Source organism: Ursus americanus, chromosome 12 (assembly GCF_024610735.1).
Source record: "Ursus americanus isolate L20-20 chromosome 12, mUrsAme1.1.p, whole genome shotgun sequence".
Classification (NCBI taxonomy): Eukaryota; Metazoa; Chordata; class Mammalia; order Carnivora; family Ursidae; genus Ursus; species Ursus americanus.
Window position 1 is genome coordinate 44,829,846 of NC_142138.1, and position 15,192 is coordinate 44,845,037.

At 35.2% G+C, this 15,192-nt stretch overlaps 1 protein-coding gene across 3 annotated transcripts in view; it reads left to right on the plus strand.

Annotated features, from left to right (window-relative positions):
* The window catches only part of FNBP1L (formin binding protein 1 like), a 99,394-nt gene that overhangs the window by 32,233 nt on the left and 51,969 nt on the right, over positions 1 to 15,192 (plus strand). For all 3 annotated transcript variants that reach the window (XM_087866108.1, XM_045801760.2, XM_045801761.2), the window contains exon 2: positions 11,606 to 11,721. In XM_087866108.1, coding sequence (XP_087722234.1) covers positions 11,606 to 11,721 — 116 coding nt within the window. The remainder of the gene's footprint in view (positions 1 to 11,605; positions 11,722 to 15,192) is intronic.

Sequence of the window (15,192 nt, forward strand, 5' to 3'; positions counted from 1 at the left end):
TCCTTCTAGGTCATGGTGCTCAAAATTGATGTCTGTCTTTCACAATCCACCCTGAAAACATCAGAAATTTTTGTTGCCACTGCCTTCAGAATATATCCAGAATCTTACCACTTTAGACTCTGCTCTTCCACCCTGGTCCAAGCTAACCTGATCTCTGGTCTGGATTATTGTAGTAGCCTTCCGCAAAGGTCTCCCTTGCCCTGAATCTTTTTTTTTTTTTTTTTAAACCAACTTAGAAGCCAGAGTGATCTGTTTAATATTCTGAGTCTGGTAGTGCCAGGCTTATGCTAAAAAACCTCCAATGTGTTTTCGTTTCAATCAGTGTTAAAGCCAACCAGTGTCCTTATGGTGGAAGATATCTGCATTCGGACCCCATACACTTCCCGTTTTAACTTCTACTCTTCCCTCTGTTCATTCATTTGTAGCTTGCTTATTCAGCTTCTTAATCTTCCTGGAATACATCACGCATATGCAGGCTCAGGGTCTTAAACATTTTAACAATTAAACCTGAAATCGCACTCATTCTTCCGGTAGGCAGAAGCACTAAGGTTGTGAATAGTGTATCCAAAGTAATAAGCAGGAGGGCAGAATAAAAGCACATAGGTGTGCGTGGTAAAAATAGTGTTGGAGAATGAGGAATTATCTTCTGATTGTGTCTTTTAATCAGGTAGAAAGCAAGGTTATTGGCTGAGAGTGAAATGGAGAGGAAGTGGTATAAATTTAAACTTAAAGAAGGTCTAAAATAGTTGGCTGGGATAATGGGATGGTGAATGGGTTTCAGGCTAAGTAGTATTTAAGCCTTTTTGGGTTACTAAGCACACATTTCTAAGTATGACCAGTTAGTGTGGTTGGTTGGTTGGTTGGTTCCCCTGCGTGTCTGTCCTTCCTTCTTCCCACTATACCTTTTTCCAGCAGCATGAGGAAGGGTTGGTAAAGAGTTAAGTATAAAACCAGGGCTGAAATTTGACAAAGCAAGAGAGGGCAAAGACAGTTGAGGCTATTTGCATGGAGTGATTACAGTGATGGCTTATGGAATTCAAGCTGTGTCAAGATGGAAATGCAGACAGGAGGGGATGAGCAATAGAAATAATTTGTTAGGATCAGTGGATTGAGGCCTCTGTGGGGTCAAAAATTACTGGCCCTTGGGCACCTGGCTGGCTCAGTCAGTAGAACATGTGATTCTTGATATCCGGGTCTTGAGTTTAAGCCCCATGTTGGGTGTAGAGCTTACTTAAAAAAACAAAACAAAAGTTACTGGCCTTGCTTGGGGTACTGGAGTTTGTGAGTTGGCAGACAGGGTTAGCCATCTAAGAATGAGAGTCTTAAAATTTATTGGAGGAGGAGATGTTGTAGTTATTGCTAGTAACAATGGTGATGACCATTTGAATGAGTTGCTGAGATACAGTGGAAGAGAAAGTCATGGGAAGAGAAGTAAAATAATATGCAGTAGGGTATTGGAAGGATTATATGTATAGATTTTGAAGTCACTGAAAGCTTAATTTAAAATTTAATTGAAAATTAAAAGGTAATAGGTAAATTTTCCAAATACAGAAGTTTGCATCTATTTTTTAAGAACGGGGCACCTGAGTGGCTCAGTCAGTTGAGTGGCTACTCTTGATTTCAGTTCAGGTCATGACCTTGGGTCCTGGGATTGAGCCCTGCATCAGGCTCCTTGTTCAGTGGGGAGTCTGCTTGAGGATTTTCTGTCTCTCCCCCTCCCCCAACTTGCTCTCTCTCATTCAAATAAGTAAATCTTAAAAAAAAAAAAAAAACACCAAATAAAACCACAGGGAAACAAATCCAAATAGTTGTTTATTTAAAATTAAAATATTCCTGTTTACTTTGGGGGTAGATATTGTTGACCTGAATTACAAATTGATTTTTTAGCTCCATGAGACTTAAAAAAAAAAGTTTCCAGTTTCATATGAATCCAAGAATGAGAAAAGTCAGTTGTGTTAGATCTTAAAAATGTTTTTGGTAGTACTTTGGTATTCAGAAGTGCTGGAGGAACTTTGGCAGAAAATCAGAGCTATAGAGTAAGCCCAAACTAGGACAGCAAAGTCATTATTCTGCTTTTTAGTGAAGAAAGTTTTTTTTTTTAAATAGTTGTGACCCTTGGTGCTTTACCAAAAGTACTTTATTGGGACTTCATTTGGATGCAAGGCTGTGTCAAAGTAATTAGAAAAACAAGAATTGAATATAAAATAGTGACTTCTGAAAAAAATTATAACATTTTGTGATACATAAAGTACTTATTTTTAATTAAATTGCATTAAAGATATAATTTTATAGATAAAAGTAAGATGACTGAATAAATTTAGTATTTATTACCACACACCACTATATAGTAGAACCTTGGAGCAGCATGGAATTCATTTGATTTATGCTGAATAGTGTGGACATTTAGTTGGTGTTGATGCCAACTTTAATTTAGAATGTTTTCCTTGTGTTCCCAAATGAATAAGGTAAAATAACCTTAAACATTTTACAGAATTAAAAAACAGTACCTGAAGGAAACAAAGTAATAGCTTTCTTGAATTCAAATATGAGGTAACATTTAATTAGGGCATACCACTGAGGAAAGAGAGCACATTTCACAGAAGCTGTGTAAGAAGGAATGTGTGGGAAAAGGAAGTGAGGGGTTAATGAAGGCAAGGAAAAGAAGAAGTTGGACTCTGCTAGTAATCTAGAGTAAATACATAGAAATAAGAGCAATGCTAAAGGTAGAATGGGGGAGTAAAGATAAATTGCCTATTTTGATAACTTAATATTATTTATAATCCATAGGTGGTTTCAGGGGGTGCCTTGGTGGCTCAGTCGCTAAGCGTCTGCCTTCAGCTCAGGCTGTGATCCCAGGGTCCTAGGATCGAGCCTTGCATGGGGCTCCTGCTCTGCTGGGAAGCCTACTTCTTCCTCTCCCACTCCCCCTGCTTGTGTTCCCTCTCTCGCTGGCTGTCTCTCTGTCAAATAAATAAATAAAATCTTAAAAAATAATAATCCATAGGTGGTTTCAGAATACAGCTTAATTTTACTTCTTTAGTTTGTCTTGAGCATTTCCTGACATTTTCCACTATATAGTCCAAGGTATTTGCTGGCATGAACTGGGGAGAAATGTGATCCCAGGCTTTGAAACTAAAGGGATTAGAGGGTATTACCTATGAACACATAAGGCTTTATGATTGATTCTTATTTTTTGATTTAAGAGTTTTCTACTTTATTTTGTGTTAGTAAAAAGCATTCCTTGATGTCCAGCCATGTTCTCTCATGCTTTTGGAGTTGTTCTGACCACTTATGGTATGGCTACTCAAAAAGGCTGAACAACTTACCAGGGATCTTGTAAAGAGGGTTTAAATATTCAATGTGTGTTTGTGTTAGGCAGTTTTTAACTGAGATTTTTTCGTTTGTTCCTTTCATGGTGCTCAAAGCTCCCCAGTAACCCAGAATTTTTTTCAAACCATGTATTTCTCTCCTGGTAAAAGAAATGCAGCATTTTTAGTAACAGTATTCAGAACAGTTACTCATTTGGTTATTAAGAATATAAGACTGGTGGGCAGCTGGGTGGCTCAGTTGGTTAAGCTTCTGCCTTTTGCTTAGGTCATGATCTCGGGGTTCTGGGATCAAGCCCCACATCAGGCTCTCTGCTCAGCATGGAGTCTGCTTCTTCCTCTCCCTCTGCCTGCTGCTCTGCCTACTTGTGCTTTCTCTCCCGCCCCCCCCAAATAAACATTTGTAAAACCAAGGGTTTGGGACCATTATTTACTAATAAACATTAATTACTAAACTTACTTACCAAACAGTGGTGTGTTATAGTAGAAAGAAAACGAGGTTTGGAGTCAAAGTGATTGAATTCCTTGATTTCAGAAACTTGGTTTCCTTGTTTATAAAATGCCTTGTCCAAGAGGGTTTTGTACATAACATTGGGTAATGTATGTGAAAACACTTTGTAAATTCAGAAGTACTATGTAAATAGAATGGTTATTCAATCAGCAAGTAAGTGCCTGTGTATGTTCTAGGCTGTCTGATAAGGTTAATTTTGTTATCAATCCCTGGTTTTAACTTTCTTAAGTCATTGAATCCCATAAAAAATACTAAATTCTTTGTTAACAAAGGAAGTGATTGAAATAATTGTTTGAAAACTGGCATATAAAAATGAAAAATAAACTTATACTTTGTCTCTTGGATTCAGAGTAATGAGACAACTTTATGGCGAAGTTCTTTTGCGGTTTTATAATTGGTTTTTTGTTGAGTTCTGCTTAGAGAAAAAGCAAAATGTCTGGTAAAATTACAGAATTTAAAATGAACATTTGTTCACTGAATATTTTAACATTTCAACCATGAATCCTGTTTGGATCTCTGCTATTTACTTTGCCTCTTTATTATTTGTATGAATATTACTAAATTACTTTCTCTGCTCACTTTCAGAATTTAAATCACTCATTTTCGAATGTTTAGAGTCTATGGTATTTATACTGTTTCTTAATGTAGTGTAATTAATATGTCTAGTTGAAAACCCAGATATGTTATTCAGTGGATTAAATAAAATTTATCTTTAAAATAAGTGTTTCTTCTGCATTTTAAATGTCATAACATTAAATCTGTATTTGACATAAATTCTTATTTACAGTTTATGGATTGACTGAGGCAAAAAAATCATTTATAATATGGGTATATATGTAATAGTATTTAAAATTTTCTACTTTAAGACTTATGCCTTTCAGAGGTACTTTTTTTCAATTCAGATTTTTTCCCCCAAAGTGGTTAAAAAACAGAGAACTTTGTTTCACTTTCAGATGTGTATATCTTGCCTTATCCTGCCTTTTAATGCTGATTGGTATGTTTTATAGCTGGCCTTTATTTGGACCTATTTACTTAATAGGTATATGAAAATCTTAAATATATTTAACTCAATTATTTGGATGTCTGATTTTCTACTTGTACAGTTATCCAGTGATATTTTCAAATATATAAAAAAATCAGAAATTAAAAATTTTATCAAAAGAGATTTTATAGGTTGTGACTTAACCTTCAGTGGCTGAAAAATAAAGTTTTACTATACTTAATATTCTAATTGGTTGGTTCTGGCGACCGACTCTAAAAATACCTTTTGGTGAATTAATATATATAGTCCAAGGTTCTGTTCAGTGGAATTATAACATAAATGATTCTGTGTATTGCAGGAAATAGGAATGACATTTAACTTTTTAATACAGTTTGATATAGGTCTTAGATATGAAGTTCTTTAGATGATTTGATTTTTCTTTGGGAATCCTGAAAGAGCTTGAAAGAGACCTGGGGGATATGTAAATTTGGACCAGTATTCTTAATTTAATTTGGAAGGTGATTAACTAAAATAGAAAACTAGAATTCTATGTGGATACAAGAGAAGGTAAAGATAACAAAAAGCAGTAAGACCGTATAGTAGATTAGGGAGGACTTAATATAGATCAGATGATAATGCATAACTTAAGCTAGGGTCTTCAAAGTAGAGCACACAAGATGATCCACTGAGATAAGGAGAAAAGAACTTAGAATTTCTATTTATATATGTTATCTAAAAAAGAAAACCTGTGATGCTTTACTAGTATTTTAAATATGAATTGATATCGGAGTCTTGTCTTTGACTTAAAGTTTCGTATAAAGAAATTGTGATTAAATATAATACTATGTGATCATAGGCAAACAATAAGAAATGGCAAGGCTGATGCTTCTCTTCCTAATACATTTGAGAAAAAATATAAACAATGGTTATTAACAATGTTTATTAAAGAAAAAAGATACAATGGCTGTATCATGATCATATGAACTAGATGTGGTTTCCCATAAGGAGATTATTTGAAATACGACTACTGATCTGTTACTGTTAGTAATGAAGCTTGCCCTGAATGTATTTTGTGTCTTACGATAGATAATAATATGAAGCCATCAAAATAAGCAAGAGTTTGAAAAGTAAGAATGCAGATTGTGACCTCTGCAGTTTCTTAGTGATATTTATTTATTTATTTATTTTTATAATAATTTTTTATGTTAGTCACCATACAGTACATCCCTAGTTCTTGATGTAAAGTTCCATGATTCATTACTTGCGTATAACACCCAGTGCACCATGCAATACGTGCCCTCCTTAATACCCATCACTGGCCTATCCCATTCCCCCACCTCCCTCCCCTCTGAAGCCCTCAGTTTGTTTCCCAGAGTCCACAGTCTCTCATGGTTCATTCCCCCTTCTGATTACCCCCCCTTTCTTCTTCCCTTTCTTTTCTTACTGATCTTCCTACTTCTTATGTTCCATAAATGAGTGAAACCATATGATAATTGTCTTTCTCTGCTTGACTTATCTCGCTTAGCATTATCTCCTCCAGTCCCGTACATGTTGCTGCAAATGTTGTGAAATCATTCTTTTTGATGGCTGAGTAATATTCCATTGTATATATGGACCACATCTTCTTAATCCAGTCATCTGTTGAAGGGCATCTCGGCTCCTTCCGCGATTTAGCTATTGTGGACAATGCTGCTATGAACAGTGGAGTGCATATGGCCCTTCTCTTCACTACGTCTGTATCTTTGGGGTAAATACCCACTAGTGCAATTGCTGGATCATAGGGTAGCTCTATTTTTAACTTCTTAAGGGACCTCCACACTGTTTTTCAAAGTGGCTGTACCAACTTGCATTCCCACCAACAATGTAGGAGGGATCCCCTTTCTCCACATCCTCTCCAACATTTGTTGTTTCCTGCCTTGTCAATTTTTGTCATTCTTAGTGATATTTAAAGTCACATGATCAAGAGTATACTGAATTTCACTGAATTTGCTGATGTTTGAAAGCCTCCCTCCTTTTATGGTGGTAAAATACAGATAACATTTACTGTTTTAAGTGCACAATCTATTGACATCAAGTATATTCACGGTGTTGTACAGTCATCACCACCCTCAATCTCCAGAACTTTTTTCATCTTCCCAAACGAAACTCTACTCATTAAACAGGAATTCCCCATGGTCCCCTCAGCCCATGGTAACCACATTTCTACTTTCTCTATGTGTTTGACTACTCTATGCACTTCATGTGAACAGAATCACAGTATTTGTTCTGATGGAGTATTTCACTTATCATAATGTCTTCAAGGCTCATCCATGTTATAGTGTCAGAATATCCTTTTAAGGGCTGAGTAATATTCTACCATGGGTATACACCATGATTTGTTTATTCATTATCCATTAATGGACATGTGGGTTGTTTTCACCTTTTGGTTTTTGTGAATAATGCTGCTATGAACATGAATGTATTGGAATTCTCTTCAGATTTCAGACGTAGTGGGTAAAAGCATGTTATTTAGAAATATACTTGCTCTTCCTTTTGTGGTAAAAATAGTGATATAATATATGTAAAACAACATGGTGACAGACTAATAATCTCAACAAATACTGTTAGAAGGCTCATAGAAAATACTCCTAAAGAAATATTTTAGAAAAAATTATATGCTGAAAACATGGTTATACAGTTTAAGGTGTAGATGTTTCTGATATTTCAGTGTATGTTTTTAGATTATTTCAATAATGAAGTGTATTTAGAACTACTTTTTTTTAATGAACCACTAAAGGAAAGATGTGTTGAAGATTTATTCTTAATAGTAAATGATTTGAACAGTGTTTTATGACGAAATCATATAACCAGTGATACAGCAGTGCATTGACTGGAATTTTAAAAAGGAAATTGGGATATGGTTGTAGTTTATTCACTTCGTCATTTATTAGTAAGCAAAAAAAAAAAAAAGAAAAAGTGAAGCCAAAAGTTCACAGAATATTACAGCATATTTTTATTATGCTCATTTATAAAAATGGTCATTTATTTATAAAAATAATGTCTTTACAATGCAGTAGATAGACTTTTTTACTTTCAGGGTGAAGGTCAGTCTTTGTTCTGTTAAGGCTTTCAACTGATTGGATGAGGCCCACCCATATCACTGAGGGTAATCTCTTTTATTATAAATTCACCAATTTAAATATTAATCTCATCTAAAAAAATGCCTTCACAGAAATACCCAGGATAATATTTGACCAAATTATGGGCAACATGGCCTAGCCAAATTGACACACAAAATTACATCACAGTTTCAGTGGAGTTTGAACTTATGTGTTAAAAATATAAAGATGCAATGCTTTCTGATTAGTTCATAAAAATAACAGACTAACATTAAGGACCTTTTTTAGCCAAATTTTAACACAAACTGTTGCGTATTGGTGAATGAGGTTGAAAAAGGATTTGGAAAGTATTGTCAGTAGTGATTTTTTTCCACTTAGATCTTTAGATCTTTGTGAGGTGTTTTGTGTTTCCCCAACTATGACAACCACTAAAAACTAAATGTCACAGTTTGGAACCAAGGCTTTAGGTTTTTTTGCCATTATATATATATATATATATTTTTTAAGATTTTATCTATTTATTTAAGAGAGTGAGTGCACGTGAGTGCGTGTGTGGGCAAGCCAGGGGAGGGCAAAGGGGGAGCGAGAGGGACAAGCAGACTCCACACTGAGCTCAGAGCTCCACTCAGGTCATGATCTCATGACCTGAGTTGAAATCAAGAGTCCAGCTGAGACACACAGGTGCTCTGCCATTAAGTATTATGCCAAGATTTTAGAAATAATGAAACATGTTTAATTCATTGATCTCACTAAAATTGTTGTTAACATTTTAAAAAGTCATGGCCCAAAGACTTTTGTTTGTTAAATAAGTTTAAAAAAACTGTTTAAAGCTAATAATTATTTTCATTTTTTAAGATTTTTGCTTTTGTGGATTTCACAATTACATAATTTAATAGTATAGTTTAGGGGCGCCTGGGTCTCTCAGTCATTAAGCGTCTACCTTCAAGTCAGGGTGTGATCCCGGTGTTCTGGGATCGAGCCCCACATCAGGCTCCTCCGCTATGAGCCTGCTTCTTCCTCTCCCACTCCCCCTGCTTGTGTTCCGTTTCTTGCTGGCTGTCTCTCTCACTCTGTCAAATAAATAAATCTTTTTAAAAAAATAGTATAGTTTATATAATTTATAAATAACCACATATAATAGGGGTATTTGTTTAGATTTTTCCTATCAGTGATAGGAGTTTGTAATTTTAAAAAAATTGAAGATTTTATCTAGAAAATAAAGAAGTGTTAATGTAAAATTTGATGAAGAAGCCTTTGAAGCATTTTGGAAAAATGAAGGGTGATTGCTTTAGCTTCAGACTGTTCCTTTTTGGGGGAATGTTTTTTGTTGAGAGTTTTTTAGTTTGGAAGGGAATTTAATTTGTAATAGGAAATATTAATAATATTCCAGTTAAGTTCACCAGGCAGTGCATTCTCTTGTTCTTTTCAAGTCTACTTTGGAAGCCAAATGTTAATGAAAAAGCTGCATGAAAGAATAGAATTAGAGTAGCAATACCAAACTGTGATGCCAGATGAATTCTATCTCTGCTGTTTAGGTAGAATTTTCTTTTACAAGTAGAATTTTAAAATGATTTAAGGTAGGGAAAGAGACAGAAGGCAAACACTTGGAGATGACTTATTTGTAAATAATGAATCCTGTTAAACTATGGGTGATTTAGAAAAGAACAATTAGAGATAATAGAAAGGAATGATTTTTGAACATCTTATCAACATTACAGACTTGATATGGGAGAGGGAGAAAGCACCAAGTTATTGGTCTATCTGGAGATTATTCTTGAAGAATAGGAAATGATGGTTTCTTAGGCAACAGGTAGAAGGGAGTATCTTTTGGGGATTGAAAGAGTTCTGCAGGACGATGATACTTTGTGTATTAGTATCATGTTTACTGCATTGTAGAACACTTAATAACATCATCATAACCCCAGTGAGGTGTGCAATGGGACTCCCATTTTAAGATGGACAGAGTTCAGAGAACCTTGGTAACTTGCCCAAGGTCAAACATCTGGTAAATGCAGAGCCCAGAATTTGAACTCAGGTATATTTGATTTTATTTAGCTTCATTGGGTGCCTACTATGGTGCCAGGCATGCTGCTTATGCCTTCGGAGTTCAGAGTTGAATAATACGTGGCTTCTGCCCTCAACAGAGTATGGCAAGTAAATAAGATAGTAATTTTTAAACATCTGCACAGCAAAGGAAACAACAAAACTAAAACACAACCTACGGAATGGGAGAAGATATTTGTAAATGACATATCCCATAAATGGTTTGTATCCAAAACATGAAGAATTTACAAATCTCAACACCCCAAAAATTAATAATCCAATGAAAAAATGGGCAGAAGATGTGAATAGACATTTTTCCAAAGAAGAACTATGGATGGCTAATAGACACATGGAAAGATGCTTAAAATCATTGATCATCAGGGAAATGCAAATCAAAACTACAGTTATCACCTCACACCTGTCAGAATGGCTAAAATCAACAACAGAAGAAACAACAGGTGTTGGCAAGGATGTGGAGAAAAGGGAACCCGGAACCCTCTTGCAGTGTTGGTGGGAATGCAAACTGGTGCAGCCACTGTGGAAAAAAGTATGGAGTTCCTCAAAAAGTTAAAAATAGAACTATCCTATGATCCAGCAATCGCACCAGTAGGTATTTACCCAAAGATTACAAAAATACTAATTCAAAAGGATACATGCAACCTGATGTTTATAGCAGCATTATCTACAATAACCAAAGTATGGAAATAGCCCAAGTGTCCATTGATAAATGCATAAAGAAGATGGGTGTGTGTGTGTGTGTGTATATATATATATATATTTATATATAAGTGTATATATATTTGTATATATATAGTGTGTGTGTGTGTATATATATATATATATATAGTGTATATACATATATGCGCCATAAAAAAGAATGAAGTCTTGCCATTTGCAACAACATGGATGGAGCTAGAGAGTATCCTAAGTGAAATAAGTCAGTCAGAGAAAGACAGATACCATTTGATTTCACTCATATGTGGAATTTAAGAAACAAAAGCAGAAGAGAAAAAGCAGAGAGAGAGAGGCAAACCTAGGAACAGACTCTTAAACATAGAAAACAAACTGATGTGTACCAGAAGGGAGGTGAGTGGGTGATGGGGATTAAGGAGTGCACTTGTGATGAGCACTGAGTGATGTATGAAGTGTTGAATCACTATACTGTATACCTGAAACTAATGATTACAGTGTGTGTTAACTAATTGGAATTTAAATAAAAACTTAAAAAATAGTAACTTCTGGGCGCCTTGGAGACCCAGAGAAAGACCAACATACCCAGTCTGAGAATTTAGGGCCATTTTTCTGGAAGCCATAGTGCCTGAACCAAATCTCAAAGGAGGAGTAAGAGTAAATTGTAAAAAGGTGACCAGGGGAGGGTGTTGCATCCAGTGGAAACCACATATGTAAAGGCGTTTAGACATAAACTAGTGTAAATTATGCTAAGAAGTTTAGCATTCTAAGAAATTTAGCATTTATAACCTATTTCTCTATAGATCTTAAAGGACGAAGTGGGTAGAGACCAGAAGAGCCTAGATTTTTTTCCTTTTATACCTCATTGCCTCTCTGAATAAATATCAGAAGCTGATTAAAATATTTGTGGATTAAATTTTAGACGTTTCAATGTGTTTTTACCTTTCTTTTCTAGGATCAGTTCGACAGCTTAGACAAGCATACACAATGGGGAATTGACTTCTTGGAAAGATATGCCAAATTTGTTAAAGAGAGGATAGAAATTGAACAGAACTATGCGAAACAACTGAGGTGAGTTAAAGTTTTTCAGTTCTCAGAAATGAAATTACATCTTAAGTAGTTGAGTATTAGATAAATGTAAATTCTGTGGGGTTTTTTGGGTCAGAATTAGATTGAATTAGGTAACTGATTTTTTAAATGATCAATTTAATTAAATCATTGCTGGTACCACAAGGAATATTGGCTAGCTAGATCATAAACAGACATCATTCCAGAAACATCTTAAAATCAGAAAGTAAAATGCTAGGAAAAATACCTGAGTAATACAGTTTTTCCCTGTAACATTTTGCTTTAGTAATCTTTTGAAAGCACTGAAGACTTCTTCAGTTTCTCAGATCTTCAGAGTTTCTATAGCTTGGAAATCCAAGTATGTTGAGCTGTGTTTCTGTCAAAAATCAGATATATATTACTGATGAAAGTGATGTTGGAGTAGGTGTTAGAAGATAATAGTTTTAAAGGGAAAATTTATCTTTAAAACAAATGGAATTTATCTTAAGATTTTGTTCAAGTGGAGAATCATTGTTAGACTACAATTTGACAGTTTTTGCTAGAACTTAATAAAAATTGTGCTTGGGGGGAGCCTGGGTGGCTCATTCAGTTAAGCGTCTGACTCTTGGTTTCGGCTCTGTCATGATCTCAGGGTCCTGAGATCAAGCCCCACATTGGGCTCCACGCCCAGTGTGGATTCTCTTTCTCCCTCTGCCCCTCCCCCCTGCTCCCTCTCTCTCTTAAAAAAAAAAAAAAAAAAAAAAGGTGCTTGAAGCCTTAAAGACTAGACACCAGTATAAAGTTCTGGCTAGCAGGGTTAAGATTCCTTATATTGCAGGTGACAGAAAAATCCAACCTAAAACGGGCACACATAACTAAAAAATTCAGGTATATTTTGATTCAGGGGTCAAATGTTTCCAGGCACCATTTCTTGGCTCTGCTTCCCCTTGTTGTCTTTATCCTTAGGTTCCATTCAGTACTACCCTTTCCACCCCCTTAGCTCTAGATTTCTTATCATCATACCTCCACATTCCAGGGAAGAATGATAGTCTTTTCTGTTGTGCCTTTGGGGGAGGAGAGAGAAAGGAAAAGGGGAAAGAAGGAATTAGAAGAAGGGAGAGGTGGGGGATGGAAGGAAAGCAGTGCAAGCTGCACCGTCTTTTGTTTTCCAGAAGCTCCAGTGAAGGTTTCCTTTGTTATGTTAAACCTGGTTAGGTTATATGCTTCTACTGAACAATTCAGAGGTGAGAATATTAGGTTAACTTATAGCTAATGAGGGGGGAGGATAGTTAGTTACCCTAAAGAAATTTAAGGTAGCGGGTGGCAGAAGGTAGGGGGATATTTGAGTGATAAGCCACATATATTTACTGCAGTAGTAGTAGTATATGTCACTGTTGACTGGGTGTAGGGATGGAATAGACTAATGTGATGAATAGATTACTTAAACAATATTTTTATAATGATATATATACTGTTATCATGACATTTACTGACAAAGTGGCTTCATGCTAATTTCCTGATCCATTTACTTCCTCTTTTTTTTTTAAGCAAGGTATTTTCTATATGAAAATATGAACCAGCGAACCTACTAGTATATTAATAATAATGATAATGATAGTTCACCTGTCTAAAAGTTATGATCTGGAAACTTTACCCCTCAGGAATCTAGAAATGTTAAGGACTTTCGATAAGTTAAAATAGCAATAAAAAAATGTATCCACATGTGAACAATGAAAAATTTCCCTCATTTAATTTTTAATTTGATCTCATTTCTAGCATATTAGTTCTCTGGTTTCAAGTTTTTCTTTTTACTTTTCTCTTTTTTCTTTTTTAAAGATTTATTTATTTGAGAGAGAGAGAGCATAGCAGAAGGGGCAGAGGGAGAAAGAATCTCAAGCTGATTCAGCACTGAGTGTGGAGCCCAACACAGGACTCGATCACACAACCCTGAGATCAGGGCTTAAGCCGAAACTAAGAGTTGTGACTTAACCAAGTGTGCCACCTAGGCGCCCCAAGTTTCCAAGTTTTTCAATGGAAGTGAGGAGAAGAAATAGAAGCAATGCAGTGATGGCAGTATGAAGTGACAGTAAAGGAAAAGTTTAACATATTATAAAAAACGGGTGAAAACAATGTTTCCAACCTAAAAATACCTTGTCAGTAAGGGAATGATGAAAAATACTATGGAATATGCAGTTTAAACACATCAGGTGTAGCAGGATAAACTTAAAAGGCTATTCAGTATATCAGTGTAAAAAGCAAGTTGTAGAACTGAATGTACAGCAAGATCTTCTTGTTCACTCAAGTTTGTGTATACAGTTATTTATAAAAATTGTATGTATTCTGAAGAGATTTAGATTACACCCCAAATTGTTTTACAGTGGTTATCCCTGGGAAATGGGAGTGGGAGGTTGGTAAGGGAAGGAACGTAAAACACTTTTTACTTAGACTTTTGAATTACACTGAAGGTTTTTCAATGATTGTATATTATTTTTATAGTTTAAAACACTTGTTCTTAAGCAAAGAAGATGATATACTTCAAAAGAAAATTCTGCCACAAATTATAAAAATTGGTAGTTTATAAGGTAAAATTGAGCAATCTGGAGTATTTTAACTATCTAGAGTATCTCTGGACTCAAGGGTTTCAGGAAGGCCAAGGTTGAACTAGAGTAACAGGACTAATCAAATCACAGATTTGATTTTTTTTGCCTTTCTGTTTTGTGACTGATAATAACCATTATAATTTTCACTTACTTGTCAAAATTGATTTGAACACCACTTCATTGAAGCAAGGGTGGCTAGAGCCCACAATTACATGATATGGAAAATACAATTTTGTAGTGAGAAAGTAGGCTTTCTTATGTATAGATGCTCTAGATCAGTGATCTGCATCTTTCTTCTGTCCCAGCACACTAAAGAACTTTGGCATATTTCCATTTTAACAGTCGCTCTCCGATGTAGTGATTTTCAACGAAGGCAGGATTATTGGAAGGTGGTGAGGAATTCCAGTAAGGAAGAATTGGGAGGAGGCATATTTAACTAGAAACCACTACTCCCTTCCCTCCCTCTACATTGAGATTTGCTCCTTTGGCTGAATACTTAGTAAATGATTGAATTATCAGCTGCTCTTTGTATCTGTTTGTCCAAAGGGAAGAAGTTTGCCTTGTTTATTTCCTCTTCTTTAATGGGAAAAATTCTTTTGGTTAACTCCCTCTTGTTTTTGCTACTATGGAAAACAATATCTTTCATAGTGAGGCAGCCTTTTTTTCCTCCTAAATAGTAACTTTATTCAGAATGTTACACATTTACATTTTAGATATGTTGTAAGATTAAAATTTGTCAGTCTTTAGTACGTTCAGTTTATTTTCTTTTTCCCCTTTTGTCAGTTTTGATGGTTCTGGTTTAACTTTATTTTGATTTTTGGTATTGATTGATTTTGGTAGTGGTTTGAGGATGGGAATAAATAGAAAATAAAGCATCTATCCAGTCATGTATGGA